We start from the raw sequence: 15672 nt of genomic DNA on the forward strand, positions 1-15672 counted from the left end.
CTTCAATTGATCAGTTCAGTCACCACCATCACCAGGAAACCCTTCCTGAACTCCACCCAAAACACCTCCTGTCTGGTTGTGTTTGCTCATCTGCGGCCAGGCTGTTTCCTCCAATGACAGGGAAGGTCCTGGAGGGTGGGGACCATCCATCTTCCTTTGGCCTTGAATTCCCCCTACCCAGCACAGTACTTGGCACACTGTATGTGCCTACTACGTGCATGGTGAATGGCAGGTTGATTGCTGCTGATTCCTGCCTAATGAAGTCTCAGGAAACCCAGGGAGACCTGGACTCTAAGACTGGCTACGGTGGAGCCTCAAAATGCCTTCTGTCCCTTCCCCTTTTCCTCCATAGACAAGAAAGGAAGGAAGGAAACAAGCACTTATTAAGTGCCTCCTGTTTGCCAGGTACTACACAAGGAGTATCTCTTTGATTCTCACAAGAGTCATGGGAGGGACATGATGTTATCCACATTTTACAGTTAAGGAAACAGAGGCATATAGATGTTGTCCAGGGTTGTAGAGCTTGGAAATGTCTAAGGTGGGATTTGAATTCAGGTTATTTTGACTCCAGACGTGACTCTCTATCTACTGCTCCACTTAGCTAAACCATGAGCCTTTGCAGAGGAGATGGGTTGGAAGATGTGGCCTCTGAGGTTCCTTCCCACTCTGAGATTCTATCATTCTGGGCTCACACTAGAGGCCTAGGTCCTCTCAGAGTGAGCTCACCAGATCCTGGGCTGCCTGCCCCACCTCCCAGCCCCAATGCACAGCCCCCATCTCACCTGTAGCCTCCTGGATGCTCTGGCCAGAGCTGTTCACATTGTGCCTCTCAGCCCTCACTGTGAAATTGTACAAGGTGGCAGAGACTAGGTTGGCCACCGTATGCTCCATCTCTGTTGTGTGTTCTTTACCAAGAAGCCCATCCTCTGTGCCCCAGCTGACCCAGTAGGTGTAATTTGCAGGCTGGGGGCCACTGGGTGCCTCCCACTGCAGGGTGACTGAGCTGTTGCTCCTGGCAATCATCCTGAGGTTCTGGACCTCATTGGGCACTGGGTGAGAAGTGAAAGTTAAAAGTGAGGGGGAAGGGCTTCCCATCCTCCCCACAACATCTCCAGTCCCTTCCCAATCCAATTCATCCCCCACTCAGCTGCAAAAGTGATGTTCTCAAGGCACAGGTCAACCAAGTCATGACCCAGCTCCACAACCAACCCCCAAGGCTCCCTATCAGGATCAAAAATGTCTTTCATGGCAAAGATGACAAAACAGGAAAATGATAAATGTTGGAGAAGATGTGGGAGAGTTGGAACGTTAATAATTCATTGTTCATGGAGCTGTGAGCTGATCCAACCATTGTGGAGAGCAATTTGGAACTATGCCCAAAGGGCTACAAAAGTGTGCATACCCTCTGAGGCAGCAATACCCCTTCTAGCGCTGTATCCCAAAGAGATCATAAAAATGGGAAAAAGATCCACATGGACAAAAATATTTATAGCAGCCCTTTATATGGTAGCCAAGACCTGGAAATTGAGGGGATGATCATCCACTGAGGAATGGCTGGGAATGTAAGAAATACTAGTGTCCTATAAGAAATGATGAACAGGCAGACTTCAGAAAATCCTGGAAAGACTTTTATGAACTGATGCTGAGTTAAGTGACCAGAACCAGGAGAACATTGTACACAGTAACAGCCACAGTATGTGATGACTGTTTCTGATAGAGTTAGCCCGTCTCATCAATGGAAGGGCCTACAATAATTCCAAGGGACGAGCCGAGATGGTGGAGTAGAAAGATACACATATGCTAGCTACAAACCCACAGCCCGTAAAATATCTGTAAAGAACAACTCCCAACAAATTCTGGAGCAGTGGAAGCCACAGAACAACGGAGTGGAGGAGATTTCTGTTCTGGAGAGCCCTGAAAGCAGACACCAGGGTTCTGTCGTGCACCGGACCTGGAGCAGAGCCCAGCCCTGCCTTGGCTGCGTGGCATCAAGGGGAGCGGATCAGAGCAGGCTTCAGGGACTGAGTCTCCAGCGGCCGCTCAGGTCCCTCCACCCACAGGCACCAGCGCTGAGTGAGAGAGTCTTTTGGCTCACTGGGAGTGGAGCAGGGTGTCCCCGTGGCTAGGGCCCCCTCTGGAGGAGGCGGTAGCAGACGGGGGCTCCCCAAGCAGGCAGGAGCCTAGATTCATTGTTGAAGGTCTCCAAATAAACCCCCTGAGGGAACTGAGCCCCTAGTGGCAGCCCTGCCCCCACCTGAGCACCTAAATTTAATCTCGCACTGAATAGCAGCCCTGCTCCCAACAAAAGCCCTGAGGCTGGGAAGCAGCATTTGAATCTCAGACCCCAAGCACTGACTGGGCAGATCTGGAGGCGAGGTGGGTGTGAAGAGGAAGCTCAGAAGTCAAGTCACTGGCTGGGAAAATGCCCAGAAAAGGGTAAAAAAATAAGACCATAGAAGGTTACTTTCTTGGTGAACAGATTTCTCCTCCCAAGGCTCACCATCAGGGAAAGACACAGAAGTCAAGGCTTCTGTATCCCAAAAATCCAAAATAAATATTCAGTGGGCTCAGGCCATGGAAGAGCTCAGAAAGGATTTTGAAAATCAAGTTAGAGAGGTGGAGGAAAAACTGGGAAGAGCAATGAGAGACATACAAGCAAAGCATGAAAAACAAGCAAACACCCTGCTAAAGGAGACCCAACAAAATGCTGAAGAAAATAACACCTTGAAAAATAAGCTAACTCAATTGGCAAAAGAGGTTCAAAAAGCCAATGAGGAGAAGAATGCTTTCAAAAGCAGAATTAGCCAAATGGAAAAGGAGGTTCAAAAGCTCATTGAAGAAAATAGTTCTTTCAAAATTAGAATGGAACAGATGGAGGCTGATGACTTTATGAGAAACCAAGAAATCACAAAACAAAACCAAAGGAATGAAAAAATAGAAGATAATGTGAAATATCTCATTGGAAAAACAACTGACCTGGAAAATAGATCCAGGAGAGACAATTTAAAAATTATGGGACTACCTGAAAGCCATGATCAAAAAAAGAGCCTAGACATCATCTTTCATAAAATCATCAAGGAAAACTGCCCTGAGATTCTAGAACCAGACGGCAAAATAAGTGTTCAAGGAATCCACCAATCACCGCCTGAGAGAGATCCAAAAAGAGAAACTCCTAGGAACATTGTGGCCAAATTCCAGAGTTCCCTGGTCAAGGAGAAAATATTGCAAGGAGCTAGAAAGAAACAATTCAAATATTGTGGGAATACAATCAGGATAACACAAGATCTAGCAGCTTCTACATTAAGGGATCGAAGGGCGTGGAATATGATATTCCAGAAGTCAAAGGAACTAGAAAATTTGACTTTCAAACACAAGAATGAAGAGAAGCATGGAAAGGTAAACAGCAAAGAGAAGTCATAAGGGACTTACTAAAGTTGAACTGTTTACATTCCTACATGGAAAGACAATATTTGTAACTCGTGAAACTTTTCAGTATCTGGGTAGTTGGTGAGATTACACACACACACACACACACACACACACACACACAGGCACACAGAGACAAAGAGCACAGAGTGAATTGAAGAAGATATCTTAAAAAATGAAATTAAGGGGTGAGAGAGAAATATATTGGGAGGAGAAAGGGAGAAATGGAATGGAGCAAATTATCTCTCATAAAAGAGGCAAGCAAAAGACTTTTTAAGTGGAAGGAAAAAGAGGGGAGGTGAGAGAAAAACATGAAGTTTACTCTCATCACATTCTACTAAAGGAAGGAATAAAATGAACACTCATTCTGGTATGAAAGCCTACGTTACAATAAAGGAAAATTGGGGAAGAAGGGGATAAGCACGGTGGGGGGGATGATGAAAGGGAGGGCAATGGGAGGAGGGAGCAATTTGAGGTCAACACTCTTGGGGAGGGACAGGATCAAAAGAGAGAACAGAAGCAATGGGGGGCAGGATAGGATGGAGGGAAATATAGTTAGTCTTATACAACACCACTATTATGGAAGTCATTGGCAAAACTACACAGATATGGCCTATACTGAATTGCTTGCCTTCCAAAGGGAAGGGGTGGGGAGGGAGGGATGAAGAGAAGTTGGAACTCAAAGTTATAGGAACAACTGTCGAGTACTGTTCTTGCTACTAGGAAATAAGAAATACAGGCAATGGGGTATAGAAAGTTATCTGGCCCTACAGGACAAAAGAGAAGATAGGGACAAGAGAAGGGAGGGATGATAGAAGAGAGAGCAGATTGGTGATAGGGGCAATTAGAATGCTCAGTGTTTTGAGGTGGGGAGAGGGGACAAAAGGGAGAAGAAAATTTGGAACCCAAAATTTTGTGAAAATGAATGTTAAAAGTTAAATAAATAAAGTAAAAAATAATAATAATAATTCCAAGGGACTCATGATGGAAAATGCCATCCACTTCCAGAGGAAGAACTATGGGGTCTCACTGCACAGCAAAGCAGACTCTTTCTTATTTTGTTTTTTCTTTCTCATGGTTTCTCCCGTTCATTATAATTCTTCTATACAACATGACTAATGGGAACATATGGTTGACAGGAATGTATATGAAGAGCCTATATCAGATTCCATACCATCTTGGGGAGGGAGGGGGAGAAAATTTGAAACTTACAAAAGTGAATGTTGAAAACTAAAAATAAATGAATTAACCCAAAAAATGAAAAAAAAATATCCTTCCCCACCTGGCCCAGACCTACCCTACAGCCTAAAGTAGCACCCTACTCCCACTGACTCACTCCACAAGCTAGGCAATCCTTCCTATGTCTTAAAGAGGGCACTCTGTTTCCCTTCTCCAGGCCTTTCTCCTGGTCATGTCTCATGCCTGGAATGCACTCTTTCCTCACCTCCCTGTGCTACCCTTCCCTTCCTTCAATTGATCAGTTCAGTCACCACCATTACCAGGAAGCCCTTCCTGAACTCCACCCAAAACACCTTCTGTCTGGTTGTGTTTGCTCATCTGTGGCCAGGCTGTTTCCTCCAATGACAGAGAAGGTCCTGGAGGGTGGGGACCATCCATGTTCTTTTGGCCTTGAATTTCCCCTACCCAGCACAGTACTTGGCACACTGTATGTGCCTACTACGTGCATGGTGAAGGGCAGGTTGATTGCTGGTGATGCCTGCCTAGTGAAGTCTCACGAAACCCAGGGAGACCTGGACCCTAAGACTGGCTAAAGTGGAGCCTCAAAATGCCTTCTGTCCCTTCCCCTTTTCCTCCATAGACAAGAAAGGAAGGAAGGAAACAAGCACTTATTAAGTGCCTCCTGTTTGCCAGGTACTACACAAGGAGTATCTCTTTGACTCGCACAACAGTCATGGGAAGGACATGGTGTTATTATCCACATTTTACAGTTAAGGAAACAGAGGCATATAGACGCTGTCCAGGGTCGTAGAGCTTGGAAATGTCTAAAGTGGGATTTGAATTCAGGTCATTTTGACTCCAGACGTGACTCTCTATCTACTGCTCCACTTAGCTAAACCACCAGCCTTTGCAGAGGAGATGGGTTGGAAGACATGGTCTCTGAGGTACCTTCCCACTCTGAGATTCTGTCATCCTGGGCTCACACCAGAGGCTTAGGTCCTCCCAGAGTGAGCTCACCAGATCCTGGGCTGCCTGTCCCACCTCCCAGCCCCAGTGCACAGCCCGCATCTCACCTGTGGCCTCCTGGATGCTCTGGCCAGAGCTGTTCACACTGTGCCTCTCAGCTCTCACTGTGAAATTGTACAGGGTGGCAGGGGCTAGGTTGGCCACCGTATGCTCCATCTCTGTTGTGTTTTCTTCACCCAGAAGTTCATCCTCTGTGCTCCAGCTGACCCAGTAGGTGTAATTTGGAGACTGGGGGCCACTCGGTGCCTCCCACTGCAGGGTGACTGAGCTGTTGCTCCTGGCATCCATGCTGAGGTCTTGGACCTCATTGGGCACTGAGAAGTAAGATTTAAAAGTGAATAGGGAAGGACTTCCCATCCTCCCCTCCATGTTCCCAAGAGCAAAGGTGAGAGACTGAGTCCTTGGATTGGCCTGGTGAGGAAGGAAGGATGCTTTCCAACTATGGGGTCTGTGAACCTGAGGATTAGTGGGGCCTAGCAGGACCCAGATGGGAGCCTAGGGAAAGTTTCTGAGTCCTAATGAGGCCAGGTGAGACCCCAAGTAATCTAGTGAGTCTTGAAGAGAACAGGGTGAGGGCCTCACAAGACCTGGAGAGTCCTAATGAGGAGCCATTTGGGGCCCTTTTTCTGTATCATGTTTGTCTTTGCTCATCTGCATCCAGGCCATCTCCATCTCCTCCAATAGAATGGAAGGTCAGGAGGACAGTGACTATTTTCCTCTTATGTTAGAGTCCCCACAACCTCCTCTAGCACCTGGCACATTGTAAGTACATGATCAAAGGCAGAAAGAGATGCCTGCTGAGGTCAGCTCTGGAAGGAACCTCAGTGCATCCATTCTTGAGCATTAGTCCTACCCTGGGGTTGTGAGCACTGTGGATGGTGGTGGAAGAGAACAGGAGCAGACTGTGGCCAGGGAAAAGTGAACCCTGAAGGGGGCAAGACCGGAAGACAGAGGTCCCTTCTTCCCTCTTCCCTTCTCCCTCAAGACAACCAGTCTTTGCAGAGGGGATAGGTTGGAAGAGGTGGCCTCTGAGGTCCCTTCCCACTCTGAGATTCTGTCATTCTGGGCACACACCAGAGTCCTGGGTCCTCTCAGAGTGAGTTCACCAGATCCTGGGCTGCCTGTCCCACCTCCCAACCCCAACACACAGCCCCCATCCCACCTGTAGCCTCCTGGATGCTCTGGCCAGAGCTGCTCACACTGTGCCTCTCAGCTCTCACTGTGAAATTATACAGGGTGGCAGGGACTAGGTTGGTCACCGTATGCTCCATCTCTGTTGTGTGTTCTTCACCAAGAAGCCCATCCTCTGTGCCCCAGCTGACCCAGTAGGTGTAATTTGCAGGCTGGGGGCCACTGGGTCCCCGCCACTGCAGGGTGATTGAGCTGGTGCTCCTGGCATCCATCCTGAGGTCTTGGACCTCATTGGGCACTGGGTGAGAAGTGAAAGTTAAAAGTGAGGGGGAAGGGCTTCCCATCCTCCCCACAACATCTCCAGTCCCTCCCCAATCCAATTCATTCACCACTAAGCTGCCAAAGTGATGTTCTCAAGGCACAGGTCAACCAAGTCATGACCCAGCTCCACAACCAACCCCCAAGGCTCCCTATCAGGATCAAAAATGTCCTTCATGACAAAGATGACAAAACAGGAAAATGATAAATGTTGGAGAAGATGTGGGAGATTTGGAACGTTAATAATTCATTGTTCATGGAGCTGTGAGCTGATCCAACCATTGTGGAGAGCAATTTGGAACTATGCCCAAAGGGCTACACAATTGTACATACCCTCTGAGGCAGCAATACCCCTTCTAGGGCTGTATCCCAAAGAGATCATAAACATGGGAAAAGGACCCACATGGACAAAAATATTTGTAGCAGCCCTTTGTGTGGTGACCAAGACCTGGAAATTGAGGGGATGACCATCCACTGGGGAATGGCTGGGTAAGTTAGGAATACTATTGTGCTATAAGAAATGATGAACAGGTAGACTTCAGAAAATCCTGGAAAGACTTTTATGAACTGATGCTGAGTTAAGTGACCAGAACCAGGAGAACATTGTACACAGTAAGAGCCTCAGTGTTCAAGGACTGAATTTGAAAGACTGAACTCTTCTCAGCAATGCAAAGACATAGAACAATTGCAAAGGACCCATGATGGAAAATGCCATCCACTTCCAGAGGAAGAACTATGGGGTCTCACTGCACAGCAAAGCAGACTCTTTCTTATTTTGTTTTTTCTTTCTCATGGTTTCTCCCGTTCATTATAATTCTTCTATACAACATGACTAATGGGAAAATATGGTTGACAGGAATGTATATGAAGAGCCTATATCAGATTGCATACCATCTTGGGGAGTGAGGGGGAGAAAATTTGAAACTTACGAAAGTGAATGTTGAAAACTGAAAATAAATCAATTAACCCAAAAAACGAAAAAAAGTGTCCTTCACCACCTCGCCCAGACCTACCCTACAGCCTAAAGTACCACCCTACTCCCATTGACTCATTCCACAAGCTAGGCAATCCTTCCTATGTCTTAAAGATGGCACTCTGTTTCCCTTCTCCAGATCTTTGTCCTGGTCATGCCCCATGCCTGGAATGCACTCTTTCCTCACCTCCCTGTGCTACCCTTCCCTTCCTTCAATTGATCAGTTCAGTCACCACCATCACCAGGAAACCCTTCCTGAACTCCACCCAAAACACCTCCTGTCTGGTTGTGTTTGCTCATCTGCGGCCAGGCTGTTTCCTCCAATGACAGAGAAGGTCCTGGAGGGTGGGGACCATCCATGTTCTTTTGGCCTTGAATTTCCCCTACCCAGCACAGTACTTGGCACACTGTATGTGCCTACTACGTGCATGGTGAAGGGCAGGTTGATTGCTGGTGATGCCTGCCTAGTGAAGTCTCACGAAACCCAGGGAGACCTGGACCCTAAGACTGGCTAAAGTGGAGCCTCAAAATGCCTTCTGTCCCTTCCCCTTTTCCTCCATAGACAAGAAAGGAAGGAAGGAAACAAGCACTTATTAAGTGCCTCCTGTTTGCCAGGTACTACACAAGGAGTATCTCTTTGACTCGCACAACAGTCATGGGAAGGACATGGTGTTATTATCCACATTTTACAGTTAAGGAAACAGAGGCATATAGACGCTGTCCAGGGTCGTAGAGCTTGGAAATGTCTAAAGTGGGATTTGAATTCAGGTCATTTTGACTCCAGACGTGACTCTCTATCTACTGCTCCACTTAGCTAAACCACCAGCCTTTGCAGAGGAGATGGGTTGGAAGACATGGTCTCTGAGGTACCTTCCCACTCTGAGATTCTGTCATCCTGGGCTCACACCAGAGGCTTAGGTCCTCCCAGAGTGAGCTCACCAGATCCTGGGCTGCCTGTCCCACCTCCCAGCCCCAGTGCACAGCCCGCATCTCACCTGTGGCCTCCTGGATGCTCTGGCCAGAGCTGTTCACACTGTGCCTCTCAGCTCTCACTGTGAAATTGTACAGGGTGGCAGGGGCTAGGTTGGCCACCGTATGCTCCATCTCTGTTGTGTTTTCTTCACCCAGAAGTTCATCCTCTGTGCTCCAGCTGACCCAGTAGGTGTAATTTGGAGACTGGGGGCCACTCGGTGCCTCCCACTGCAGGGTGACTGAGCTGTTGCTCCTGGCATCCATGCTGAGGTCTTGGACCTCATTGGGCACTGAGAAGTAAGATTTAAAAGTGAATAGGGAAGGACTTCCCATCCTCCCCTCCATGTTCCCAAGAGCAAAGGTGAGAGACTGAGTCCTTGGATTGGCCTGGTGAGGAAGGAAGGATGCTTTCCAACTATGGGGTCTGTGAACCTGAGGATTAGTGGGGCCTAGCAGGACCCAGATGGGAGCCTAGGGAAAGTTTCTGAGTCCTAATGAGGCCAGGTGAGACCCCAAGTAATCTAGTGAGTCTTGAAGAGAACAGGGTGAGGGCCTCACAAGACCTGGAGAGTCCTAATGAGGAGCCATTTGGGGCCCTTTTTCTGTATCATGTTTGTCTTTGCTCATCTGCATCCAGGCCATCTCCATCTCCTCCAATAGAATGGAAGGTCAGGAGGACAGTGACTATTTTCCTCTTATGTTAGAGTCCCCACAACCTCCTCTAGCACCTGGCACATTGTAAGTACATGATCAAAGGCAGAAAGAGATGCCTGCTGAGGTCAGCTCTGGAAGGAACCTCAGTGCATCCATTCTTGAGCATTAGTCCTACCCTGGGGTTGTGAGCACTGTGGATGGTGGTGGAAGAGAACAGGAGCAGACTGTGGCCAGGGAAAAGTGAACCCTGAAGAGGGCAAGACCAGAAGACAGAGGTCCCTTCTTCCCCCTTCCCTTTTCCCTCAAGACAACCAGCCTTTGCAGAGGGGATAGGTTCGAAGAGGTGGCCTCTGAGGTCCCTTCCCACTCTGAGATTCTGTCATTCTGGGCACACACCAGAGTCCTGGGTCCTCTCAGAGTGAGCTCACCAGATCCTGGGCAGCCTGTCCCACCTCCCAGCCCCAACACACAGCCCCCATCTCACCTGTAGCCTCCTGGATGCTCTGGCCAGAGCTGTTCACACTGTGCCTCTCAGCTCTCACTGTGAAATTATACAGGGTGGCAGGGACTAGGTTGGTCACCGTATGCTCCATCTCTGTTGTGTGTTCTTCACCAAGAAGCCCATCCTCTGTGCCCCAGCTGACCCAGTAGGTGTAATTTCCAGACTCGGAGCCATTGGGTGCCCGCCACTGCAGGGTGATTGAGCTGTTGCTCCTGGCAATCGTTGTGAGGTTTTGGACCTCATTGGGCACTGGGTGAGAAGTGAAAGTTAAAAGTGAGGGGGAAGGGCTTCCCATCCTCCCCACAACATCTCCAGTCCCTCCCCAATCCAATTCAATCACCACTAAGCTTCCAAAGTGATGTTCTCAAGGCACAGGTCAACCAAGTCATGACCCAGCTCCACAACCAACCCCAAGGCTCCCTATCAGGATCAAAAATGTCTTTCATGGCAAAGATGACAAAACAGGAAAATGATAAATGTTGGAGAAGATGTGGGAGACTTGGAACGTTAATAATTCATTGTTCATGGAGCTGTGAGCTGATCCAACCATTGTGGAGAGCAATTTGGAACTATGCCCAGAGGGCTACAAAAGTGTGCATACCCTCTGAGGAAGCAATACCCCTTCTAGGGCTGTATCCCAAAGAGATCATAAAAATGGGAAAAGGATCCACATGGACAAAAATATTTGTAGCCACCCTTTATGTGGTGACCAAGACCTGGAAATTGAGGGGATGACCATCCATTGAGGAATGGCTGGGAATGTAAGAAATACTAGTGTCCTATAAGAAATGATGAACAGGCAGACTTCAGAAAATCCTGGAAAGACTTTTATGAAGTGATGCTGAGTTAAGTGACCAGAACCAGGAAAACATTGTACACAGTAAGAGCCTCAGTGTTCAAGGACTGAATCTGAAAGACTGAACTCTTCTCAGCAATGCAAAGACATAGAACAATTGCAAAGGACTCATGATGGAAAATGCCATCCACTTCCAGAGGAAGAACTATGGGGTCTCACTGCACAGCAAAGCAGACTCTTTCTTATTTTGTTTTTTCTTTCTCATGGTTTCTCCCGTTCATTATAATTCTTCTATACAACATGACTAATGGGAACATATGGTTGACAGGAATGTATATGAAGAGCCTATATCAGATTGCATACCATCTTGGGGAGGGAGGGGGAGAAAATTTGAAACTTACGAAAGTGAATGTGGAAAACTAAAAATAAATGAATTAACCCAAAAAACAAAAAAAAAAATGTCCTTCACCACCTGGCCCAGACCTACCCTACAGCCTAAAGTAGCACCCTACTCCCACTGACTCACTCCACAAGCTAGGCAATCCTTCCTATGTCTTAAAGAGGGCACTCTGTTTCCCTTCTCCAGGCCTTTCTCCTGGTCATGTCTCATGCCTGGAATGCACTCTTTCCTCACCTCCCTGTGCTACCCTTCCCTTCCTTCAATTGATCAGTTCAGTTACCACCATCACCAGGAAGCCCTTCCTGAACTTCACCCAAAACACCTTCTGTCTGGTTGTGTTTGCTCATCTGCGGACAGGCTGTCTCCTCCAGTGACAGGGAAGGTCCTTGAGAATGGGGACCATCTTTCTTTGGCCTTGAATTCCTCCTACCCAGCACAGTACTTGGCATACTCTAGGTGCTTACTAAGTGCATGGTGAATGGCAGGTTGTTTGCTGGTGATGCCTGCCTAATGAATTCTCAGGAAACCCAGGGAGGCCTGGACCCTAAGACTGGCTAAAGTGGAGCCTCAAAATGCCTTCTGTCCCTTCCCCTTTTCCTCCACAGACAGGAAAGGAAGGAAGGAAACAAGCACTTATTAAGTGCCTCCTGTTTGCCAGGTACTACACAAGGAGTATCTCTTTGACTCGCACAACAGTCATGGGAGGGACATGATGTTATTACCCACATTTTACAGTTAAGGAAACAGAGGCATGTAGATGTTGTCCAGGGTCATAGAGCTTGGAAATGTCTAAAGTGGGATTTCAGTTCAGGTCATTTTGAGCCCAGACATGACTCTCTATCTACTGCTCCACTTAGCTAAAGTACCAGCCTTTGCAGAGGAGATGGGTTGGAAGATGTGGTCTCTGATGTACCTTCCCACTCTGAGATTCTGTCATCCTGGGCTCACACCAGAGGCTTAGGTCCTCCCAGAGTGAGCTCACCAGATCCTGGGCAGCCTGTCCCACCTCCCAGCCCCAGTGCACAGCCCCCATCTCACCTGTAGCCTCCTGGATGCTCTGGCCAGAGCTGTTCACACTGTGCCTCTCAGCTCTCACTGTGAAATTGTACAGGGTGGCAGGGACTAGGTTGGTCACCGTATGCTCCATCTCTGTTGTGTGTTCTTCACCAAGAAGCCCATCCTCTGTGCCCCAGCTGACCCAGTAGGTGTAATTTCCAGACTCGGAGCCATTGGGTGCCTGCCACTGCAGGGTGACTGAGCTTGTGCTCCTGGCAATCATCGTGAGGTTTTGGACCTGATTGGGCACTGAATGAGAAGTGAAAATTAAAAGTGATGGACAAGGGCTTCCCATCCTCCCCTCCAGGTACCCAAGAGCATAGGTTAGAAACTGAGTCCTTGGACTGGCCTGGTGAGGAAGGAAGTATGCTCTCCAACCAAAGGGCCTGTGAGCTTGAGGACCAGTGGGACTTAGTAGGTCCAGGGGATCTAAATTAATCCGTTATGACCTCCAATTGTCCCTTTGCTTCAAGCTTCTCCCCACTTTCCATTCGAAGCATGATGAGAACTTAAAACATTCAATAAGGTGGTGCCTAATCAGTTAGTGATTGCCAGTCCTGGTGAGCTCTCAATCAATCAGCATTTATTTAGTGCCTACTATGTGCCAGGCACTGTGGCAAGCCCTGGGGGTACAAAGAGGCCAAAAACAGTCCCTGCCCTTCAGGTGGTTATATTTTCATGGGGGAGACAGTGCAACCAAATACATGAAAAACAAGTTATATACAGGATAAATACGAAATAATCAGCAAGGAGAAAACACTGGCATTAAGATGGGCTGGAGAAAGCTTCCCATCAGCTATGGCAAGCATTAGTGTGATCTGGGACTACACAGTGCCCAAGTGGAGCTCAGGACCACAGGCTGCCCCTCTTCCTTCCCCCTGCCCTCCACTCTGGTTACAAGCCCAGAGAAGGGTCAATGCTCACAGGTGGAGGCATTGAGGTTCCTTCCAGAGCTGCTTCCCTCAACTTGGATAGTGAACTCATAGGTAGTCCCGGGTTCGAGGTCTTCCACAGTGTACTGAGTATCTGAAGTGGTATTGGTCCCGATGAATTGGCCATCCTTTTTCCAGGTGACAGTATAGTTCCCATTAGGGGCTTCCCGTCTCAGGGTGACCGAGATATTGGTCTGCTTGTGTACATAGAAGGCTGAGATCTCATCCTGGGCTGAGAGGCAGGCAAGGGGAGGGTCAGCTAGGAAGGTGTTCCAGGGACCTGTGGAACTCCCCAAACCCAGCCCCAGCCAACCCAGCCAAGCTTGGCCCTCCATGAGGGTAACCAGAAGGCCTCTTGGGAGATGTCTACCACTCACCAGCTGTCAAGGTGCCCATCCAGCTCACCAGTACCTGTTGGAAAGAGTACAAGGAAGGGGCTTGCAGAACCTTACAGCTGAAACCAGGCTGGGGCTGTGGATCCCTCTTCCTTCAGCTGCTCCTTCACACAAAGTTCACCCCTGTCTCAGCCCGCCCATTTTCTTGAAGGGAGCGAGGGAGAGAGAAGTAGGAAGAAGCCCTGGGGAAACCCAAGTCTGTGAATGAGTGCCAGTGCTAACACTCAGCCATCACCACCAGCTCCAGACCAAGAGAAAAAGAGTTAGTTCCCAGTGCAAGGGCTGGCGCAGGGGTTGAGGCACCCAATGCCTGTACTCCTAGGAAGAGGAAGGTTTAGGAAAGCTGAACCCCCAGGACAAGCTTCCGGGTGGGTGGTGCAGGAGAACACTTGGAGCAGACATCATAGGGGATGTCAGGACCCAGGAGTGCCAGTCCTGGGAACTTCCCCCGTCTGTCCCCTTCAAGATTCCAGGCATTCAGGCCCCAAGACCACACGCCATCAGAGACCCCATTCCTCTAAGCTTCTGGTCCTTCAGAAGCTTAGGAATCCCCAACCTCCACAAGCCTTTGCCACCAGGGGACTTCAAGTGTGTGGATGGGCAGCCCTTTCCCCCACAGTAGGGACACTCACCATCACCATACTGAGCAGATACCAGAGCCCAGGGGAGAGCCCTCTCATGACTCCAAACACCGGAGGGAAACAGAGAAGGAGAGAGGAGGGAGAAATGAAAGAGAGAGAGAAGAGAAAGACAGGCGTCCAGCTCTCTCAGCTATACACTCTCCTTTTGGACTTTCACCCCAACACTTCTGCTTTCTCTGAGCTCCAGGTGACATAGGTAATAGACTTGGGTGGAGAAGGGGGAGGAGGAAAAGTGGGGGAAGAGCAAAAACAGGGGGCTGACCCCTCCGTGCCCTCCACACACCCTGGTCTGCCTTCCTTTCCCTTAGATTCCTCCTACCCAGCCTACATTCCTGTCCAGAACACCCAGAAGCAATGGCTGTCGGCTCTGTTCACAGGCCCATCCCTTTTTTACAAACAAGGAAACTGAGGCTCAGAGAGGCCCAGAGCTCCAAGGCCAAGGGGATCACACAATTGGAGATCGTTGTCTCCAACCTGGCCATTCTACGGAGCATGAGTGAGCCCCAGGAAGAACCAATGCCTTGCTCAGGTTATTGAAAGGCAATCCTGGGCCTTGACCTCAGCTCCTTTTTCTAAATAGACAAACAGAGAAAGCACTGATTAAGCATTCCAGTGCAGCAGGTGCTGTGCTGAGTCCCGGGGATACAAATCAAAGCAAAAGTGAGACAGTGCCTGCTCTCAAGGAACTTACACTCTAATGGGAGAAGGCAACACATAAAGAGGGAAGGAGGGTTACCCCTTCAAGGGCCCTCTGGCAGTGGGGTGCTACAGTGGAGAGAGTGGAGAGTGGACTCCTCTTCCTGAGTTCAAATCCAGCCTCACACACTTCCCAGCCGGGTGACCCTGGGCAAGTCACTTCACCCAGTTTGCCTCAGTTTCCTCATCTGTAAAAAGCACTGAAGAAGCACAGGACAAACCACTCCAGGCTCTTTACCAAGAAGCCCCAGATGGGGTCACAGAGCAGAAACAACCCAACATTCACCCACCTTATTTCCCACATGACATAGCCCTCAGCTCTCCCCTCTCTACCTCCCCAGGTCTCCTCATAGCTCAGTTACCAAGGGGGAAGAAAAGGTGCTTAGAAACCAGCAATGTCAAACCTCTCATTTCACAAAAAAAGGAAACAGAGACCCAGAGACAGTTGATGACTTTTCCCCAAGTGGCTAAAATGCAATTCACAGGGCCTCGGGAAGGCGGGGAGGCTAGATGGGGGATAATCCAAGTAAATCTGCAACCTTCCCTGGAAAGAAGGTAGAGTCCAGGCCATCCAA

At 48.8% G+C, this 15672-nt stretch overlaps 1 protein-coding gene across 1 annotated transcript in view; it reads right to left on the reverse strand.

Moving 5' to 3' along the window:
* The window catches only part of PTPRH (protein tyrosine phosphatase receptor type H), a 32257-nt gene extending 16618 nt beyond the window's left edge, over positions 1 to 15639 (reverse strand). Inside the window, exons 1-8 of the mRNA XM_072607606.1 lie at positions 13743 to 15639; positions 13358 to 13597; positions 12416 to 12682; positions 10164 to 10430; positions 9049 to 9315; positions 6794 to 7060; positions 5679 to 5945; positions 783 to 1049 (exon numbers count right to left, since the gene is read on the reverse strand). Coding sequence (XP_072463707.1) covers positions 783 to 1049; positions 5679 to 5945; positions 6794 to 7060; positions 9049 to 9315; positions 10164 to 10430; positions 12416 to 12682; positions 13358 to 13597; positions 13743 to 13761 — 1861 coding nt within the window. The 5' untranslated portion in view covers positions 13762 to 15639. The remainder of the gene's footprint in view (positions 1 to 782; positions 1050 to 5678; positions 5946 to 6793; positions 7061 to 9048; positions 9316 to 10163; positions 10431 to 12415; positions 12683 to 13357; positions 13598 to 13742) is intronic.
* Between the last annotated feature and the right edge of the window lie 33 nt (positions 15640 to 15672).

This window comes from Notamacropus eugenii, chromosome 5, assembly GCF_028372415.1.
Source record: "Notamacropus eugenii isolate mMacEug1 chromosome 5, mMacEug1.pri_v2, whole genome shotgun sequence".
Taxonomy (NCBI): domain Eukaryota; kingdom Metazoa; phylum Chordata; class Mammalia; order Diprotodontia; family Macropodidae; genus Notamacropus; species Notamacropus eugenii.